This window comes from Cajanus cajan, chromosome 3, assembly GCF_000230855.2.
Source record: "Cajanus cajan strain Asha chromosome 3, NIPB_CcT2T_4, whole genome shotgun sequence".
Classification (NCBI taxonomy): domain Eukaryota; kingdom Viridiplantae; phylum Streptophyta; class Magnoliopsida; order Fabales; family Fabaceae; genus Cajanus; species Cajanus cajan.
In genome coordinates, this window is record NC_138519.1 from 14,642,490 (window position 1) to 14,665,765 (window position 23,276).

General features: G+C 32.6%; 1 protein-coding gene across 1 annotated transcript; it reads left to right on the top strand.

Moving 5' to 3' along the window:
• Positions 1 to 19,624: 19,624 nt before the first annotated feature.
• Positions 19,625 to 20,619, top strand: LOC145956515 (ERBB-3 BINDING PROTEIN 1-like). The gene is made up of 4 exons (XM_083072113.1): positions 19,625 to 19,737; positions 19,890 to 20,016; positions 20,203 to 20,287; positions 20,451 to 20,619. The coding sequence occupies exons 2-4, from the start codon at positions 19,926 to 19,928 to the stop codon at positions 20,602 to 20,604; spliced, it is 330 nt and encodes a 109-aa protein (XP_082928239.1). The 5' UTR covers positions 19,625 to 19,737; positions 19,890 to 19,925; the 3' UTR covers positions 20,605 to 20,619.
• Positions 20,620 to 23,276: the final 2,657 nt, after the last annotated feature.

Sequence of the window (23,276 nt, forward strand, 5' to 3'; positions counted from 1 at the left end):
AACCTTAGGGTATATGAAATGTAATGACTTTGATGATCTGGCTCTTCCACTTAAAATATTAGCTCCAGACACGATTCTAATTAATTGAAATAAAAACAAATGTTAGCCAATATATATAATTACAGTTTTAAAACATAATGAAAAAATTTAGTTACCCTTGTAATTGACATTTAATTTCGTGGCTTGGTTTTCAATGTAATGAACAAAACCACACCACGGTGTATTCCTTAGGAATGATTACCATTAACTGCCAATGGGACATACATTGTATGACAAACAAATTAGTTATAAAATTACCATGATTAAAAAACCAATTAAAAAACTAACCCGTCAATGTATGGAGCCATGTATATATCTCTTCTTGAGTCACTCATCCATATTTGCATATATTGCTGGATCTAGACCTAAGTGTTTCCTGATTTTTGGATTGATTGAGGCTCAATAAATCCATATACTTCTGCTTGTGCTTGCTCCACACTCAATTTGTCCATGTACCTAACACAAATAATTATTATAAGTTAAATGTAATTATTGTAAATTTAGACTCATAAAAGAAAATATGACTTACATGGCCCACAACTGTATGATAGATATATTTAACATGGAGTTTCCCCCAACAATCTCTAATGCATCAGGCAGAGATATGTATAGTGGAACATCAGAGCTATCAACTCCAAAAACTCTAATGTCCCACTGCAATTGAATTGGCTTCTTCTTTAATTGTGGTAATATGATTAGAAGCTTAGATATGGGATCACCCTCAGCTTCTGCGATATTAGCATCATCAACATGAGGTTCTCTCATGACCTCCTTACCACGATTGATAAAATCCTAAAGAAATAATCAAAATTAGTTAAACAATAATAGAATTATAAGAATATAAAAGAGCAATAATATAATTACCTTTGCCCGTTCTGAAAGCGGCAAGACCAAACATTTTGGCCAAGCTAAGAATGTGCCGGTTGCCTGCCCCACTAGTTGAACCTCTGTATTGGGCAAAGGCACTGAAGCAGCAGCATCTTGAACTTGGTCAACCACAACCCGTGTCCAGTCTGGCTGTAGAGGGACACCATGGATGGTTGAGCCACCCTCAAATACTCGGCCAATAGCCACTAACCGTGGGGGGTCATCCTCAACATATAACTCACACTGGTTTGGTACATCAGTGTGAGTCTGATCCGGTGAGGGATTTGGAGCAGGACAACTCCCTTTAGTGCTTACTCGAACACCATCATGAGCAACTGCAGTCTGTTGCTGAGAACGAGCCAAAAGTTCAAACTTCTGTTCAAACTCTTTTTGAATATTCTTCAATTTCTCTTCAAATTGCATCTCCAATCTCTGCTCCATTCTCTGCATAACCTCTTGACTGCAAGAGTCAACAGTGCTCCTCGATGATCGGGCACCAAAGAAATCTCGGTGGCTCCAAGAACCACCAACACCACGCACACGGCCTCCGTGCTCTGGCCTTCCTATGGCCGTTGTGAGGATATCATTCCGACCATCGGAAACAAATGAGCCCTGGGTGCTCTGCTCAACTAAACCCTCCTACAACATATTAACAATAAGTATACCCTAAACTACACTTATGAATTAAATGAGTTGAAATGAAGAGTCTTAGTTTGTATATTTTTACTTACTATTTTATCAGCAACGACCCTTGCAGACTCAGAAGTCATTTGACCATCTGATTTTGTCCGGGCTGCTATCCACATCTCATGGCGGGGAGGTGACTCCACACGGTCAGCAGACTCAACCTCTGTTGCCTCTGCCCTAGCCTTCCTCATTTCCTTTTTTTCTTTCATATCCCCCTCTTGACAATAGATGGGGTGCATCATTCTTGGCCTGTCGTTCTTGGGCAGCTATTCTTTTAGCCTGCAATAATACAAAAAAGAAAATGAGATTAATTAAAATATACCTTAAGTATTTGTGTCAATGTAAGAGTTATCAATAACTAACCTGCCACGAAGGGTCCAATCGAGTGGCACGAAATTGCATCCACTCCTCATCAGTGATATGATACTTTAGACAGGGAGTCTCATTTTGTCGCTCTCCAAATACATACTCTCGTGTCAAGAAAGTCTTGAAGTCTCTCCACCTGGTGGCCAGGGCAGATAACATCTTCCTCCTCAAGACCTCAATGTTGGGAATGTCAAAATTTTGCTATGAAAATAACAACAATTAATAAATAATGTATTTAAGTTATATAATATTCAAGGGATGTGAAAGTATATACCTGAATATCTTGCCACATGAGGTTCTTGTCAACCTCCTGAACGTCATCCCATGATGGAATGATAATAGAAACATGTCGTCGAGCTAGGACTCCCAAATAGCTCTTAAACTTGGCAGCATTTGGGCCTAATGCCTTGCCAGAACGAGGATCCACCTCAATCGGTGTCCTCTCCTTGGCAATGCGCCCAGCTGTCAACCCAGACAATCGGGTGACAGATCTACCTTCCCTCCTTCCACTGCCAGACCCAGAATCCTCCATAATCCTGAAAAAATTAAACTCTCATTATTAAGATAATGAATTAACTGAATAGACAAATAAAGTAAAAAACATAATAACAATATAGCAACATAATAACTAATAAAAAAACAAATAATACACAAACAGAAACCTATTAGGTTGGAATGTTTTCCCATATTCCTTCATCATGATCACTTCGAATAGCATGTATTTTGTCCACTTCATGGTCCGCAATAGGACCAAATGATCTGCTTGAGAAAGACGGTGTCTCATGCATATCTAGAGACTCATCTTCCTGAGTTCCATCCATGGTTCTTCCTTCGAGGACCACTGACCATTTCTCATTACATGGATCCATGACATAAAAAACTTGTCTTGCTTGATATGCCATAATAAAAGGTTCATCCTAATAGCCGACCTTATTCAAATCAACCAAAGTAAATCCTAAATCATCTGTCCGCACACCCGTATTGCAATCAACCCATTTACACTTGAGCACAGGCACTCTAAATGTAACATAATCAATTTCCCATATGTCTTCTATGACTCCGAAATAACTCATGGATGTTGTAATGGGATTTTTATCTTTTGAACTAGCAAAGTGCACAGCCTCAACCTAAATTGTAACCCCACTATTTTGTACTCTACTTTTGTCATCTTCTGTCTTTGTATAGAAACAATATTTGTTAATGTCATACCCATCAAATGTAATGACATCGTTGTTAGGCCCACGCGCGAGTCTCAAAAGTGTATCAGAAGCATTAACCTCACCATAAACCTTTTTCTTAAACCAAGCTAAGAAACTCTTGTTATGTTCATTCAATACCTATTTCTCATTCATCCGGGGGTGTGCTATCTTGATTTCATCTATGTGTTCAGATATGTAAGGAATTACTTCATCAGTGTTGTTCAATATGTACAAATGTGCTTGGTCAACTTCTATTCAACTCACAATTCTAATCTTTAAACTTCGAGTACCTTTACCAAATTGTTTCCCATCATGTCGAGTCTCGGGAATTCCTATTAGTTCTGATTTCGACATGTACCCTGAACAAAACTCAATGGCTTCTTCTGCAATGTACCTCTCCACAATAGAGGCTTCTAGGCGGTATTGATTCTTGACATATCCTTTTAAGATCTTCATGTATCTCTCAACAGGGTACATCCATCTAAGATAAACCGGGCCACACAATCGAATCTCCCTAACCAAATGAACTATCAAATGCACCATGATATCAAAAAATGAAGGTGGAAAATACATTTCCAATTGACACAAGATTGTGATTGCTTCATTTTCTAACTCATCTAACTTTACAGGGTCAATTACTTTGTTGCAAATGGCATTGAAGAATAAACACAATCGAGTAATAGCAACTCTAACAGAAGATGGTAAAATATTACGAATAGCCACAGGCAAAAGTTGTTGCATTAACACATGACAATCGTGAGACTTTAAACCAATAAACTTCAAATCTTGCATAGACACTAGACTCTTAACATTTGAGGAGTACCCTTGTGGAACTTTCACACTTCTTAAGCACTCACAAAAGCTTTTTTTTCTTTCTTTGATAGAGTATGACAAGTTGGAGGCAAGTAAGTGCATCCTCCAATAGACAGAGGATGTAACTCAGAACGTATACCCATGTCCACCAAATCTTGTCGTGCTTTCACTCCATCTTTAGTCTTTCCTTTGATGTTTAGCAATGTCCCAATTACACTATCACAAACATTTTTCTCCACATGCATCACATCTATGCAGTGTCTAACATCTAGCTTGCACCAGTAAGGAAGATTAAAGAATATTGATCATTTCTTCCAGATATTTCTCTCAGTTGACTTCTTTTGCGTCTTTCCGAACACAATGTTAATGTTATTCACCCGTTGATATACTTCTTCACCATTGCGCGGTGTCGAGGCAATTTCATCCTCCTGACATCCATTGAATGCTTTCTTCAATCTACGGTATGGATGACTACGAACAAGAAACTTACGATGCCTAGTGTACGCAGTCTTTTGCCCATGTTTCAATTGGGTATAACTTGTGTTTTCTTCACATATAGGACATGCATAATGACCCTTCACACTATACCCACTCAAGTTACCATATGCTGGAAAATCATTTATTGTGCAAAATAACATTGCACGCATGGTAAATTTTTCTTCACAATATGCATCAAAGACCTGCACTCCTGTGTCCCACAACATTTTCAAGTCATCAATCAATGGACTAAGATACACATCTATGTCATTTCCTGGTTGTCGGGGACCTGATATCATCATAGACAACATAATATATTTTCTCTTCATGTATAGCCAAGGAGGCAAATTGTAAATGACCAACAAAACTGGCCATGAACTGTGTTTACTACTTATGTTCCCATAAGGATTCATGCCATCTGTAGCTAGACCAATTCTCAAGTTTCTTGACTCTGCACCAAATTCTCGAAATGTTTCATCAATCCTCTTCCATTGTGGAGAATCAGTTGGATGTCAAAGAAAATTGTCACATTTTCTACCATTTTCATGCCATGTGAGGTTTTTTGCATCCTCTTTAATGGCAAACAATCTTTTAAACCTAGGTATTATTGGCAAATACCATAAGACCTTAGCAGGGGACCCTCTATTTCTTCCTCACCACTACTTCCATTAGTTTTCTTTTTGAACCGCGACAATCCACATGTGGGACACACTTTCAGTGTAGCAAAATCATTTGTATACAATATGCAATCATTAGGGCACGTGTGTATCTTCTTATACTCCAAACCCATTGGACATAGTATCTTTTTTGCCTCATAGTTGCGATTAGGTAAAGTTTTATCTTCTGGAAGCATCTATTTCAATAACTCCAACAATTCTGTGAAGCTTTTATCAGTCCAGCCATTTCTTGCTTTTAAACTAAACAATCTTAAAGTTGTTGATAATCTTGTAAACATACTGCATCCTGGGTACAATGGTTTCTCAAAATCAGACTTTAAAGTATCATACACATGTGCTCTTTCAAAATTTCTTCACCAACATCACGTATCATCTCTTCTAAGTTATCGTCCATCCCTTCAAAATTTTCATTTGTTGACACTGTTGGAATGTCTAATATTTCTCCGTGCCATGTCCATACTGTATAACTCTTCACAATACCATATATAAACAGGTGATCACGTATTTCTCCAACTTCTTGACGTATCTGATTCAAACAACGAACACATGGACAATAATATGCCCCTTTGATGGGTTTCCCATTTTGTCTTGCAAATTCCAAGAACTCTTCAACTCCATTTCTGTACTCTTGACTAATGCGACTTGCATTCATCCAACTTCGATTCATTATCTATATATTAACACAAATTAACTATTGACTCAGTTATTCATAATTTTTCTAACCTAAACTACAAACCTAAAAAATCGATAGTAATTTTGGATAAAATCCATAAATATTTCTATTAATACAATGGTAAACTAAAGCTCAATGCCTAAAAAATTCCATCTTTAATGCATCTGGAACAGCCCATACTAAAATCAGAACGGGCCGTTCCAGATCAACAATTTACAATACAAAAAATTTAAAAAGAACGGCAGAACGGCCCGTACCAGATGAACAAATAGCAAAAAATAAACCAAAAATTTGCGTAGACAAGAAACTAACCTCAAACGTGTAATGTGCAGACACTTAGAGAGTTATAAACGTCCAATGTAGAAACAAACGCACTGGGAGACTTAGAGAATGAGAGAAAAAGGATTATTAGTTTCCGTAAACAGGGAGCGCGGGAATGAAAAATGAAAGCTGCATGATTTTAGGGGCATATTTACGTCGGGTTAGGGTGGTGCGACGTAAATTTACGTCGGACTAGGGGGTCCGACGTTACTGGGCTAATTTACGTCGGACCCCCCTTTGTCCGACGTAAATTAGTTCCCATTATTTACCATTCTGCCACCGCGTTTTTATGTCGGTGGTGCCTTGTTCCGACGTCATTTAGGTGACTTAAAAGCGTCTTTTTGCACTAGTGATCTTTAGTTCCAACAATCTGTAGATGAAAAATATTAAAATTTTAAATTTAACTTTAAGTTATCGAAGAGCCTTTATTGAAAGCCTTTTAAAGATTAGAGCTTTATCTAGGTAAGGATTGAGTCTTTTGAAAAACCTTTTAATGAAAAAAAAAAAAAAAAGACAGTGATTTACCATGCTCATAGTAAAGGAAGGTTCAACTTTAAAAGAAAACAAAGTACTAAAATTTAGACGCTTCCTTTTAATGTTGATTAAAATGAAGTGATTAAGAGTGGGATCATCTAACTTAATGGCTCATACATACATCATTAGAGTATAATATTATTAGTTTTGTGGAAGAACGTATGTAAAAGATTTTGATGATGCCAAAGAAATTGTAGAAAACAAGAGGTCAAGTTAAAGCAATGTGATTAAGAAACAAAAATCTCAAAGTATTTGGTTAGATAAGTCTTGTCAACCTAGCTTTATATGTAAAAAGAAATCTTTAGAAATATTGCATAAGATTCTTGGCCATTTAAAAACCCAAATATATATTTTTTTTAAATAAATAAGGTTTTGAAAATAGAAGTTTTCAATATCTTAAGTTTTAATAAGCTAATTATAGTTTTAAGAGTCTGGTAATCGATTACCTGTACATGTAATCGATTACTAGAGGATGAAACTCATATATTCAAAATTTACTTATTAAAAAGTGCTATGGTAATCGATCACCCATTCCTGTAATTAATCGATTACCAGAAGATAAAATTTTGAAATTTGAATTTAAATTATACAACGTTCCAAACATTTTGAAATTAAACCGTTGAAATCGATTACCAAGTCTTGTAATCAATTACCAGAGCCTATTTTCTGGAAAATTTTAGAAAGTCACAACTTTTCATGAAAAGTCATAACCTAAGAAATAATCATCTATAAATACCAATAATTTTTTAAAGAAAAATTACGAACTCTATTGTGAAAATCATCTTTACAAATCACTTGGCCAAAATCATTTTGCAAATATTATCAAAAGAGTTCTACTAGATCAACAAATTGTAAAATCCACTCTTCAAAAGATAGTTGTTCTACTTCATTCAAATTCATCTATTAATCTGTAAAGGATAAAGTGTTGTTCTCCTTGTTGGTCTGTGATTCTCAACACGAGGAAAGGGAATTCCTAGGTGTTGGAGAATTTGAGTCTTGTAAAAGTTACAAGCATAGTGAAAATCTCAAGTGGGAGACTTGAGGACTGGATGTAGGCAAGGTTGGCCGAATCAGTATAAAATCAAGTTTGCAATTCTCTTTCCCTATACTTTTAATTTTTGTTGTGAAGTTTTTGCATCATTACATACAATTTGTTTATGATATTGAATTTATAAGAAAGAAGTTAGAAAAACTTATAAAGAGAAGAAAAATTACATAACTTAATTCACCCCCCCCCCCCCCTCTTAAGTTATACGAGGCTACTTGACTAACAAGTGGTATCAAGAGCAGGTTTCTTGTATAAGGCTTAAAAGCTTCAAGAATTGAAATGGCCTCATCAAATTTGTTATTTCCTGAAGGAAACTTTGTTAATAGACCTCCTATATTCAATGGGGATGGGTATCATTATTGGAAATCTAGGATGCAAATTTTTATAGAAGCCATAGACTTAAACATATGGGATGCTATTGAAAATGGTCCTTTCATTCCCACTATTGTAGTAGGTCATGAAATAAAAAATTTGCCCAAAGATCAATGGAGTCAAGATGATAGAAGAAAGGTTCAATATAACTTAAAAGCCAAAAATATAATCACTTCTGCTTTAGGAATTGATGAATATTTTAGAATTTCAAATTGTAAAAGTGCTAAAGAAATGTGGGATACAGTTGAAGTAACACATGAAGGTACTAATGATATGAAAACATATAGGATAAACACTCTCACTCATGAATATGAATTGTTTAGAATGAATCAAAATGAAAGCATACAAGACATGCAAAAGAGATTTACACATATAGTTAATCATCTTGCATCTCTAGGAAAAGTGTTTCCTAATGAAGATCTTATTAACAAAGTTTTGAGATGTTTGAGTAGGGAATGGTAACCGAAAGTGACTGTAATTGCTGAATCAAAAGATTTGACAACCATGTCTCTTGCCTCATTGTTCGGAAAACTTCAAGAACATGAAATGGAATTAATGAGACTAAATCAGAATGAAGAAAGTGATAAAAGAAAGAAAGGGATAGCACTCAAAACATCATCATCTATTCAACAAGAAGATGAGAAAGAAGAAAATATTGAGGAAGATTATTTAGAGGATGATGAGTATTTCATCCTCTTTATAAAGAGATTCAACAAATTCCTTAGAAATAAAGGAAACAGAAAAAGATTCAACTTCAACAATAAAAGAAAAGGAGAAGACTATTCTTCAACCCCAAAATGCTATGAGTGTAATCAACCAGGACATTTGAGATTAGAATGTCCAATCTATAAAAGAAAGATGGAAAAGTCTAATAAGAAAAGTTTCAAAGAAAAGAAGGGGAAGAAAGCCTATATCACTTGGGAAGAAAATGACACAGATTCTACAAGTGACTCTGAAAATGAAGTTGTTAATTTGGGACTTATGGCCAAAGACTATGAAAGCGAAGAAGAGGTAACATCTTCTAACAATGATATCTCAATCTCATTTGATGAACTTCAAGATGCATTCAATGATTTACATAAAGAATAATTTAAACTTGCAAAATTAGTATCATCATATAAGAAAACAATTTCAAAACTAGAAAATGAGATTTCAAAATTAAATAATGAATTAGATAATCTCAAAACTGAAATTAAGATGATTAATTCTAAAAATGAAATTAAAACTAAGTTAGATACTAATAAAGAAAATCATCCATGTTCAACCTGCAATAAATTTAAGAAAGAAATTAGTAATTTAAGAAACACTCTTGCAAAATTTACGAATGGAAGAAATAATTTAGATATAATATTAGGAAAACAAAAATATGTGTTTAATAAGACAGTATTAGGATATTATCCTCAAAAACAATAGAAGAAGTACAAAAATTTCTTTGTTCCCACTCAAGTTACTAGTTTTCCTTTAATAACATGTTTTTATTGTGGAAAGAAAGGTCATAATTCCTCAACATGCTATATTAGAAAGAATTTTAACAATCTCAAGAATATGGTGTGGATTCCAAAAGGTTCTTCTGTTAATACTAATATTAAGGACCCAAAGAAAACTTGGGTACCTAAATCAACCCTTTCTTTGTCTTGAAGGATTCCAGCAACCAAACTTGGTACATTAATAGTGGATGTTCCAACCACATGACAGGAGATGCTTCAAAATTTATTGACCTCACTCCTAAGAGAAGTGGACATGTAACCTATGGAGACAACAACAGAGGAAATATACTTGGCATTGGAAAAATTGGTACAAATTTCTCAACCTCCATAGAAAATGTTTTACTTATAGATTGTCTTAAACATAGCCTATTAAGTGTTAGCCAACTTTGTGATAAAGGTTTTTCAGTATCCTTTGATTCACAAAAATGTCTAATAGAACACAAAAATGATAAAAAAGTTAAAATAGTGGGATTTAGAATTAACAATGTATATAAAATAAAAATAGAGAATAATCCTAAACATTCTCAATGCCTCATGAGTAAAAATGATGAATCTTGGTTATGGAATAAAAGAATTTCTCACATAAACATGGAACACTTAAATAAATTAATCTCAAAAGATTTAGTAATAGCATTACCAAAAATTAAATTTGAGAAAAATAAATTATGTGATGCTTGCCAAAGAGGAAAACAAGTAAAAGTATCTTTCAAACCAAAGAATATAGTTACAACCACAAGACCCTTAAAACTCTTGCATATGGACTTGTTTGGACCTTCTAGAACTATGAGCTTTGGTGGAAGTTACTATGGTCTTGTCTTAGTGGATGATTTCTCTAGGTACACTTGGACCTTATTTCTTGCTAATAAAAGTGATACATTTGGTGTCTTTAGAAAATTTGCTAAACTAATTCAAAATAAGAAAAACCTTAAGATTGTCTCCATTAGAAGTGATCATGGAAAAGAGTTTGAAAATAAAATTTTTGATTTATTTTGTGAAGAAAATGGAATTGAACATAACTTTTTTGCACCTAGAACTCCACAAAAAAATGGAATAGTAGAAAGGAAGAATAGATCATTAGAAGAATTAGCAAGAACAATGCTTAATGATTCAAAACTCCCCAAATATTTTTGGGCAGAAGCTGTCAACACTGCATGCTATACTATGAATAGAGCCTTGATTAGACCTATTCTTAAGAAAACTCCTTATGAGTTATTCAATGGAAGAAAACCTAATATTTCACATCTTCATATTTTTGGATGCAAATGTTTTGTACTTAATAATGGAAAAGATAACTTAGGAAAATTTGATGCTAAATCTAATGAGGGGATATTTCTTGGATACTCTCTAAATAGTAAATCATTTAGAATATACAACAAAAGAACTATGACTATTGAGGAATCAATACGTGTTGTATTTGATGAAACTAACCTTGTTTGTCCAAGAAGAGATGTTATTGATGAAATTGTAGAAAGCTTTGAAGATACTCATATTAATGAGCAAACTCACAAGGATGACAAAGATAAAGAAAAAGAGGATTCAACAATCCAAGAAGGTCAAACAAACATCAATTCTCAAAGAGAGTGGAGAATCTCAAGAAATCATCCTCTTGAAAATATTATTGGATACATAACAAAAGGGGTAATTACTAGAAACTCTCTAAAAGAAGCATGCAACAATATGTCTTTTGTTTCTGAAATAGAAGTTAAAAATATTGATGAAGCTTTAAATGATGAACATTGGATTAATGCTATGCAAGAAGAATTAAATCAATTTGAGAGAAATCAAGTATGGGATTTGGTAAATAGACCCACTAATCATCCCATTATAGGAACAAAATGGATTTTTAGAAACAAACTTGATGAACATGGTTTAGTCATAAGAAATAAAGCTAGATTGCTAAAGGTTATAATCAAGAAGAAGGTATAGATTATGAAGAAACATATGCACCAGTAGCAAGACTAGAAGCCATTAGGATGTTACTTGCCTATGCATCAATAATGGACTTCAAATTATACCAAATGGATGTTAAAAGTGCTTTTCTAAATGGTTTTATTCAAGAAGAAGTTTATGTAGAACAACCCTCCGGTTTTGAGAACTCAAAATTTCCAAACCATGTCTTTAAATTGAAAAAGGCTCTTTATGGATTAAAACAAGCTCCTAGGGCATGGTATGAAAGACTTAGTAAATTTCTTTTAGAAAAAGAATTTACAAGGGGAAAAGTTGATACTACTCTCTTTATCAAAAGAAAAATGAATGACATCCTTTTAGTCCAAATCTATGTTGATGATATTATTTTTGGAGCTACTAATGACTACTTGTGCAAGGAATTTTCAAATGATATGCAAAGTGAATTTGAAATGTCCATGATGGGAGAACTAAATTTTTTCCTTGGACTACAAATAAGGCAAACCAAAAATGGAATTTTTATTAATCAAAGCAAATACTGTAAAGAATTGCTCAAATGGTTTGGAATGGAGAATGCTAAATCAATGGCAACACCAATGAGCACTACTTGCTACCTTGACAAGGATGAAGTGGGAAAATCCATAGACGTAAAGAAATATAGAGGTATGATTGGATCTCTCTTATATTTATCTGCAAGTAGACCTAATATTATGTTCAGTGTTTGTTTATGTGCAAGATACCAATCTAACCCTAAATAATCTCATTTGAGTGCTGTTAAAAGAATTATTAGATATCTGTTAGGAGCCACAAATCTAGGTCTATGGTATCCTAAAAACATGCCTTTCAATATAGTAGGCTACTCAGATTCTGATTTTGCTGGGTGTAAAACTGATAAAAAGAGTACTAGTGGAACATGCCATTTTATTGGATCCGCTTTAGTATCATGGCATAGTAAAAAAGCAAAATAGTGTTTCTTTATCTACTGCTGAAGCAGAATATATTGCTGTTGGAAGCTGTTGTGCACAAATTCTATGGATGAAACAACAGCTATCTGATTTTGGTTTATCATTAGATCATATTCCAATTAAGTGTGACAATACTAGTGCTATCAATCTCTCTAAAAATCCAGTTCTTCATTCTAGAACAAAGCATATTGAGATAAGACATCATTTTCTTAGGGATCATGTTCAAAAAGGAGGTTGTGTTCTAGAATTTGTTAAAACAAAGAATCAATTAGCTGATATATTCACAAAGCCCTTACCAAAATAAAACTTCTTTTCAATTAGACAAGAATTGGGGATTCTAGACTCTTCTCACATTACTTTTTGACTCTATATAGTAAAAAGACAAAATCTTAAGGTAGTAATTGATTACAGGGACACGTAATCGATTACCAGAAGGAATGAATAAAAATTTTGAAAATTTGAACAATCGTAATCGATTACAGGGTCATGTAATCGATTACCAGAGCGTATTTGTTTGTTCTGGCACACATCTAATCAATTACAAAGTAGTGTAATCGATTACTAGAGCGTGTTTCACTTATCTGGGTAAAGTGTAATCGATTACCATGGAATGTAATCGATTACCAGTAGCAAAAATGCACAAATCTGAAAAGGTGTAATCGATTACCATATGCATGTAATCGATTACACGACGCATCTGCACTTATATTCGTGTAGTTTTGTCTTCTTCCTCACGAAAACCTCCCAAAAACCTCCGCACCCTAACCACTTCAAATCTCCATATCTTCCTCAATTCTTAACGAAATCGAGTCCCGTTTGTTTCATTCTTCATCATTTTCGATTATCTCCAATTCTACCGATTCTATTTTTCAAAACAATCACTCAAATGGCGGAATCATCAAAACGTCATAAGGGTTCTTCACGTTCAACTACCGCCAGCCTCCGACAACAGCCTCCCTCCGACGACGCCCCTGCTCCTACGAATCCCAATCCTTACTCTGGACGTGCTCTCGCTCTGTTCTCCACAGATGAAAAACGAGATAGGTACTACCAGTTATTTTCTGAGCGAAATATTGTTGATCCCAAGTATATCAGTATTGATTTTTTTTAGGGTGAATCATTTGAGTGTTATACGATTTTTAAAAATTCTGGGTTGGTTGATTTTATGTCTATGAAGAACCCTGTTTATCTAGAATTAGTCAGGGTCTTTTACAGTAATTTGGAAATCAGGAATGGGGTTCTTCACAGCGAGGTTAAAAAAATTCCATTAGTGATAAATCAATCTCTGTTCTGTGATTTATCAAAATTAAAAGATCAGGGTACACTGTTTGAGGGAACAATTCCGGATACATGGAAACCAGAATATTCACATCCCAATGCCTGAAGTATGATTTGTGTGGATGATGCTGACATGACTGGACGATTATTGGCTGGATCAATAAAATTTGATTATCGCATCACGCATTATATAATTGTTCGGGTATTGCTTCCCCGCACGACTAACCTTGCGCAGGCTTCAGAGGAGGACTTAATCTTGATATGGGCTCTAATCACTGGTAGGGAGTTTAGCTGGGCTCATCTGATTAGGAGTCGTATGAAAAAGGCTTTGCGGGTTAATGCTTCTCTTCCATACCCACATTTTGTAACTACTATTTTGGAACATTTTAATGTTCCTCTAGAAGATGAAACATAGGTTCCAGTTAAGAGGTTCTTTGAGATTGGGGCATCTGCAATTGTTTCTTTTGGGTACAAGAAAACACTGGAAAACACTTGGGTCAGGAAGCAGGATTTTCAAGCAGTTGACACTGATGATAGAACTCCGTCACCACCTCCTCAAGATCCTTCATCAACACTTCTCTCGGATGTTCTCAATGAAATTAGAGATCTCCATTTTTATGTTGGTGAACGTTTTGATTCTCTTGACACTCGCATGACTCGTCTTGAGGAGGAAGTAAAATCTCTTAGACGCCCTTTCGAGTAGCTAGTTGACTGTGATTCTGATAGTTTTTCTTTTAGTTTATCTTATGTTTTGGGCAATTTTTAATCAATTTCTGAACTTTTTGATTAGTCTGTTCTAGGATAATTCTGCACGTTTGACTCTGACTATTTTGCTATTGGGACATATTTGTTTTTCACTTCTGTTCTGAATGGTGTTTGTTTCTCTCATTCTATATTTTTTTTTGTTATATTGTCTCATTCCTTTTGATGTTGCCAAAGGGGGAGAGGAAAGGAAAGAAGAAAAAGGGATAATTTATTCTTGATAAAAAATTGGATATTTTGATTTGAACAATTTTGATCACTGCAACTGTCTATTTAAATACAAATCTTTTTATAAAATAAAATTAACATCAAACAATGATTTATTAAGGGGGAGACTAAGAGGGAGTGATCGATATACACTATTTTATGTCTCTTTTCATTTACAGTATGTTGTCATCATCAAAAAGGGGGAGAATGTGGAAGAACGTATGTAGAAGATTTTGATGATGCCAAAGAAATTGTAGAAAACAAGAGGTCAAGTTAAAGCAAGGTGATCAAGAAACAAAAATCTCAAAGTATTTGGTTAGATAAGTCTTGTCAACCTAGCTTTATATGTAAAAAGAAATCTTTAGAAATATTGCATAAGATTCTTGGCCATTTAAAAACCCAAATATAATCTTTTTTAAATAAATAAGGTTTTGAAAATAGAAGTTTTCAATATCTTAAGTTTTAATAAGCTAATTATAGTTTTAAGAGTCTGGTAATCGATTACCTGTACATGTAATCGATTACCAGGGGATGAAACTCATATATTCAAAATTTACTTATTAAAAAGTGCTCTGGTAATCGATTACCCATTCCTGTAATTGATTACTAGAAGATAAAAATTCAAAATTTGAATTTAAATTATACAACGTTCCAAACATTTTGAAATTAAATCGTTGTAATCGATTACCAAGTCTTGTAATCGATTACTAGAGCCTATTTTCTGGAAAATTTTAGAAAGTCACAACTCTTCATGAAAAGTCATAACCTAAGAAACAATCATCTATAAATACCAATAATTTTTCAGAGAAAGGTTACGAACTCTATTGTGAAAATCATCTTTACAAATCACTTGGCCAAAATCATTTTGCAAATATTATCAAAAGAGTTCTACTAGATCAACAAATTGTAAAATCCACTCTTCAAAAGAGAGTTGTTCTACTTCATTCAAATTCATCTATTGATCTGTAAAGGAGAAAGTGTTGTTCTCCTTGTTGGTTTGTGATTCTCAACATGAGGAAAGGGAATTCCTAGGTGTTGGAGAATTTGAGTCTTGTAAAAGTTACAAGCATAGTGAAAATCTCAAGTGGGAGACTTGAGGACTGGATGTAGGCAAGGTTGGCCGAATCAGTATAAAATCAAGTTTGCAATTCTCTTTCCCTATACTTTTAATTTTTGTTGTGAAGTTTTTGCATCATTACATACAATTTGTTTATGATATTGAATTTATAAGAAAGAAGTTAGAAAAACTTATAAAGAGAAGAAAAATTATATAACTTAATTCACGCCCCCCCCCCCCCCTCCTCCCTTAAGTTATACGAGGCTACTTGACTAACAAGTTTAATTAAACGTATCAAAGCTTAATAAGAATCAAAGCAGATAAATGATACAAGTATCAAATTAAATTTTATTGTACAACAAACTTTTTACACTTAAGGAACCCACCTTGACAACCAAACCAAATATGTTTCTCACCTTTCTACTCCTTCCTTAAGGCTCCACAATGAAACTTTTAATGCAAGCCTAAGTGACCATTAACACTCAGAACCACATAGGGAAATTGTTGGAATTGATTAGTTCTTTTTTAGAGATTAGTTGTAATTTAATTCAAATTATAACTGATCCAAATCTTTTCTTATCTTTTTATTTGTATCTTTTGATTCTGTTTTGATCTTATCGCCTATAATCATGTAGAGATTATAAATAGAATTGTGTATATATTCATTGCCTCATATCAATAAAAAAGTACTAGGAAACCATTATTTAATATGGTATCAGAGCTAGGTTCTGAGTAAGAAAATGGAGGATAAGTAAGAAAAATCAGGTTCTGTTCCATATGTGCAGGACCTGTCCTCAATTCTTACACCTGAGCATTTTGATGGCACGAATTATACCGAATGGGCCCTAAATGCAGAGAACAAGATAAGAGGTTGTAAGCGTTGGGGTTATATCTCCAGGAAGATAGTTGCACCCACGAAAAAAACCTCCGAGGAATATGACAACTGGGAAGATGAGAATTGTTTGGTCAAATCTTGGCTCTTGGATGCAATGACCAAAGATGTTAGGTCACTTTTCATCCGTTTACCTACAGCCAAGAAGATCTGGGATTCTATAAAAGAAACTTACTCAGTCAGTCAAGATGCTTCGAAAGCATATCAACTTTATTGTGAGGAAATTGATGAAATTGAAAAATGTACAATGGAGTGCTCCAAAGATGTTGAGACATATGCCAACAAACACTACAAGAAAAACTGTTATTATCTACGGAATATTATCTACGGAAATTTTTCCGTAAATAACGTTTAATTATCTACGGAATATTATCTACGAAATTTTTTCCGTAGATAATATTTAATTTTCTACAGAATATTATCTACGGAATTTTTTCCATAGATAATGTCCAGTTATCTATGGAAATTTCCGTAGATAAGTTATCTACAGAAATTTCCGTAGATAACTTATCTACGGATAATTCCGTAGATAAATTCCGTAGGTAAAATATATTTTTATTATCTTTTCATTTTTATTTATTATAAAATAATTAGAATATTTAATTTAACATCATTAAAAAAATAATCATTATAAAATTTATTCTTTTTTAATTTAATTATTTATTATAATACTTTTTAGTTACCGTATTTACCAAAAAATTATTTTTAATTAAAATATATTTTAGAATTTTAGTTAATTCATTATCATTCACTCACTTGATTAAAAAGTGATAAAATATAATTAATTTTTAATTAATTTAATAAAATAAAAAATTTAAAATATATATCTAACATCTGTAACAATTTTTTAAATACAAATATTTAATTAATTAATTTTAATATATACTAAATTTAATATTAAAAAATTTATAAATATTAGTTATAATTTTTATTTTCTTTTGATTTAATATTGGATTTCTTTTGATTATGAACGATATTTACCTGGATTTGAGTTATGATTGATATAATCTTTTGATTTAATATTGGATTTTATTTATTATAAAACATAATAAATAAAATCTAAAATCTAGAGCAATTTCTTTGATACAAATATGTAATTAATTTTAATATATAATAAATTTAATATCAGAATATTTATTATAATTTTAGTTATGATTTATATAATATTTTGATTTAATATTAAATTTCTTTTGATTATAATATTTTAATATATTTTATTTAAAATATCAGTTAACATATTTTATTATATTTTCATTTTAATTTATTATAGAATAATTAGAATATTTAATTTAGCATTATGAAAAAAATAACCATTATAAGATTTAACTTATTTAATTTCATTATATTTATTATAATACTTTTTGGATAATATTTTGATTTTTAGTAGCCAAGAACGGGCCAATCTCAAACTGGAACGGGTCATTCCAGACTACTAAAATGGCTTATAAAGATTAGATTGGAACGGGTCGTTCCAACACATGATTATATGAGTAAAATGCGAAGCCAAAACGGGTCGTTTCGATTTGGGAACAAGCCATTCCAAATATGGCCGTTGCAGGTAAAATGTGATTTTAAAACGGGTCATTCTAGTTTTGGAACAGGCCGTTCTGAATGTGAAATTTACGCATGACAAATGAGTCCATGATGGGCCGTTCCGATTTGAAACGTTCCGCTCTAGCTTCGCCTTCTGCTTATCCAGGTAAGGGGGGAGTGAGAAACCTCACTCGGGGTGTGGGAATAATTGTTGGATAGTAGGATTGACCCCCAATTCCTTGCCTAATGTATGCTTCTAGGAACAGACAACATATGAACGTTTTTTGTTTTGCCTTCTGATTATTTTGTTGGGCTTCTTGTTGGATGTGATGTGTAGATATGTGATTGATTTTGAGAATGATCATGTTTTGATATGTATTAAAGTGCTCTATGGGTTCCTACGGGAAACCTGTTTATGAGAAAGAGACAAAATAAGAATGTTTTGATCATGTTTACGGGAAACCTGTTTAATGATAACGAGGAAAAACATATTTTTATCACGTAAATTAAAAAATACTCGTAGTAATATATTTGAAAATAAATTTGTTAATTTTTTTTAAAAAGTTAAATCTGTTAATATCATTAATATATAATAGACTTTTATTAGGATAGACTAAATTTTTAAAAAGGTTAGACCTATAAAAAATTCATAATAAATAATAAATCAGATATGTATATTCCAAGTATGGATTAACTTATTTTCATCCCTAACATGATATAGATTCAAATATATAAAAAAATGGTTTTAATTTAAAATAATTTTATTCATACAATATTATTTTAATTATAGTTTATAAATTTGCATAACATCATTAATAAAATATGTTTAAAATTGAAATGATATTTTTATTTAATTAGTATTTATTAAAATAATGAATGAAATTAAAGATTTTCATTAATTAGATAACCAATTAAAAAAAAATTACTTATTAATTTAAAATTCCATATAACACAGACTAAAATGACACACAATTCTGAAAAATAAATATATTTTAAAATTTTAATTTTCAAAAATAAACATTATAAAACACATTATTCTAATATAATTTTAAACATTAAAACAACCTTTTTTTAATGGAATTAATGTAAGTTTTTTGATAATCATTTTTATTTAATATTTAATAAAATTTATTCATATTCTGCTTAATAATAAAGAGTATGTTAGAAACATTAACATTTTTCAACTTTCTTTATAATAAAAATATATATTTGTAATTTAGTGGTATAAGTTAGAGAGAGAGTCATATGTTTAGTTTTTTACTAGAAGAAAAATTATTTCCACGTATTAGCCCTAAACAATCAAAATTATTACAGTACTAGAAGGGTAATGTACAATGTAAAACAAATAAATAAATAAATAAGGGGAAGAAATGGAGTGTAAAAACTAAAAACCCTACTCTTACATTTGTATTGTTGCAATGAAAAGGAAAACTCCTATATAAGCCAAAGCTTCCTCTGTGGTTGTAACCCTAGTTGCTCTGAGCCACCTCTTGGCTCTACAACACTTCCCCTTTTTCTATCTCATTCTTTAAACCCTTTTCTTCATCACTCATTCGCCTCATCTCCAACCTCTTCACAGTAAGTCTTACTTCAGAATTCATCAAATTTCTAACTTTTTACATGGGTCTTCTTTGTTTTCCTTCGTTTTTTGTTCTCTTTCAGGACACCAATTGGATAAAGATTTGATTTTTTGTTATTGTTTTCTTCAATTATCGACCCATTTTATTTAGGGTTTCAGAAGTCACAGATTTTCAGGAGTTGCCACCATGTCGGACGATGAAAGGGAGGAGAAGGAGTTGGATCTCTCTTCTCATGAAGTTGTCACCAAATACAATACTGCGGCTGAGATCGCTAACAGTGTGTTTCTCACCCTCTTAATGTCTTTATTTTCTCAAGATTTTTTTTTTTAATTTCGTATCTTGGATGAGTTTTTTTTTCTGGAATCTTGATGAAGTACACCTTTTTTTTATTTGCATTTTTGGTTTTATTGATGATTTCATTTTTTTTTCACCTTTTGTTGTTTGTCTGTTTATGATTTTGCAGAGGCCTTGAAGTTAGTTATTTCAGAATGTAAACCTAAGGCCAAAGCTGTGGACATTTGTGAGAAAGGGGATTCATATATTAGAGAGTAAGGTTTATTATTTATATATGAAGGAGCATTATTTGTGAATTGTGATACTTTTTTAACATACATGTTCATATATGCATACAGAATTGTTGTTTTGTTTATTTATTTATTTTTAATATTTTTGGATTATAGCTTATAGAGTTTGTTTTATGTGTGTGTACAGACAAACTGGAAATGTGTACAAGAACGTGAAGAGGAAGATTGAGAGAGGTGTTGCTTTCCCAACTTGCTTATCTGTAAACAATGTGGCCTGCCATTTCTCTCCACTAGCCAGTGATGAGACAGTGTTGGAAGAAGGTGATATATTGAAAATGTAAGATTTTTGAGCATGGTTTTTTTTTCTCAGTATGAATTTTGTTATGAGTGATGGGGGAATGAAATTTGTGTTTTTTGCTATTACTGGGAAGCTGATGGTAGTTTCTTTGGTTTTTTGTAGTGATTTGGCTTGTCATATAGATGGTTTCATTGCGGTTGTGGCTCACACTCATGTTCTTCAGGAAGGTCCTGTCAAAGGAAGGGCAGCTGATGTTATTGCTGCTGCAAATACTACTGCTGAGGTGGCCTTGAGGCTTGTTAGGCCGGGAAAAAAGGTAATCAATTTTAAGAATTTTTTCACCTGTATTTGAATTTTTGTATGATTTGATTTGGAATTTTCAACATGTTGCCTCTATTAATTGTATGTTTGGTAGATAGGTATAAGGTCATCACTATATAAGCAATCCAGCTTAGTAAAATTAGGTTGCTTCATGTGTATTGTTTGAAGGGGTTTCTTTGCCTAAATGTGTGCCTTGTGGATTTTGATCTCTAAATGATGAAAAGTATCATGGCTGTGGATATACTCCAATGAAGCTTTATTGTCATAGTTACACTGATAGAGGTCATTCATTATTTTTCATGTGTTGTCTTGCCGATTAAGCACATCATTAATCTTGGGAACTCCTCTTGATGTCTGTATTGTTCTTTTATCTTCATTTTAAATGATATCATGCATTTTCATAAAAAAGACTTGATATTTTTGTTTTGATTGAAATTGTTTCAATAATTTTTTGGCTGGATATCTCATGTTTCTATCCAGTGTTCCACTTTCTTCTAAAATTATCTTGATTTGGTTTATAGTATATTGCAAATTTAATCAGCTGATCTCTGTATGATGAAGACATTATAGGCTAAGGACATACTCCAATGAAGCCTTTTTCTGTCATAGTTACAATGACGGAGAACTGTTCAGTTGTTTAACCTGCATCACAAATGTTATTATGCACTGTCATTGAACACTTGGTTATTATGTTTGAAATATTACAAAAAAACTTATTAAGATCTACCCTATGTTTGTTTATATTGTGAATATGATGAATTGGCTCTATATGATGAAATATATCATAGGCTATGGATAAACTCCAATGATGCCTATTTCTGTCATAGTTACATTGAAAGAGAATCCTTCATCCTTGTTTATACAAATCTAACAAGGGGCCCCCATTTTCATAATAGATAGTGGTCTCCTAGGTGAGAAATACGTGCAATCAAGGTGGTCTCATTTAATGTGTAATAGTTGTGACTGTCATACTCGTGAGATCCCATTGTTGTGGCTTTTTTGGAGGTTATATATTAAAGTATTAAGTTACCTTAATATGTCTGTAATACTTCCAACTCTTGATAGCTATAGCAGTGCGTATCTAGACTCTAATATATATAGCTTATTTTAAAGCTATAATATAGGCAACTTTGCCGAGGTGATCAGTACTACATTGGCTCCCTCTTTTCCCTGTTGCCGATATAAAATAATTTGCTGAAGTTAGTTTCGTGGTTGTATTGATTTATATAGTCAGTACACTTGTCTAGTATAGCCAACACAGTACCATATTAAAACCATTACTTATTACTTATCACTTCTGTAATCCCTTGCAACTCTTGATAGCTTTACCAGTGTATATTTAAACTAAAATATATGTAGCATATGTTAAAGCTATAATATAGGCAACTTTGCCGAGGTGATCACTATACCACATTGGTTTCCTCTTTTCCCTGTTGCCGATACCAATTGGATGAAACTAGTTTCATGGTTGTACTGATTTATATAGTTCGTACACTTGTCTAGTATAGGTGACATGGTACCATATTAATTATTTATCAATTCTGTAGGTAGAAAAGAGGAACATATATCTTATCAAACCATTGTTTTTTATTGTTATTTTATCATTTTTCATGTGGGATTGAATACAATAGAATTTATTAAACCTTTTCGGAAAGGAAAACTTTACTGCGGTGATTTTGTTATATTGATTTCTTCCTTTTCCTGTTGCCTAATTTAAAATAAGCTGGAAATAATCATATACATAGATGACCTTATTTTTAACAATTACTCATTTTCTAATCACTTATCTTTTTTCCACAGAACAAGGATGTAACTGAGGCAATTCAAAAGCTATAATATAGGTAACTTACCTACAGAAATTTCCGTAGATAAGTTACCTATGGAAATTTCCGTAGGTAACTTATCTACGGAAATTTCCGTAGGTAACTTATCTACAAAAATTTCCGTAGATAAGTTACCTACAGAAATTTCCGTAGATAACTTATCTACAGAAATTTTCGTAGATAAGTTACTTTCAGAAATTTCCGTAGGTAAGTTACCTACAGAAATTTCCGTAGGTAACTTATCTACGGAAATTTCCGTAGATAAACTCATCCGTAGATAATTCTATATCCGTAGATAAAATCCGTAGATAACGTTATCTACAGAAAATTTTCTGTAGATAACGTTATCTATGACCTTATTATCTACGGATTTTTTTCCGTAGATAATCCGTAGATAATTATCAGTTATCTACGGATTTTCATCATTATCTACGAATTTTTTCCATAGATAATGCTGATTTTTCTTGTAGTGAAATTGAATGCCCAACATATTTACATCTTCCTAGCAGGCCTAGATTCAAACTTGGATGGGGTACGTGGTAGAATTCTTGCTACAATACCACTCCCGAAT

Excerpts from the sequence above, each read along its gene's own strand:
- LOC145956515 (XM_083072113.1), top strand. The coding sequence starts at position 19,926 with ATGTCGGACGATGAAAGGGAGGAGAAGGAGTTGGATCTCTCTTCTCAT. Across the intron at positions 20,017-20,202 it reads TGCGGCTGAGATCGCTAACA|AGGCCTTGAAGTTAGTTATT; the intron begins GTGTGTTTCTCA and ends ATGATTTTGCAG. Across the intron at positions 20,288-20,450 it reads GGGGATTCATATATTAGAGA|ACAAACTGGAAATGTGTACA; the intron begins GTAAGGTTTATT and ends GTGTGTGTACAG.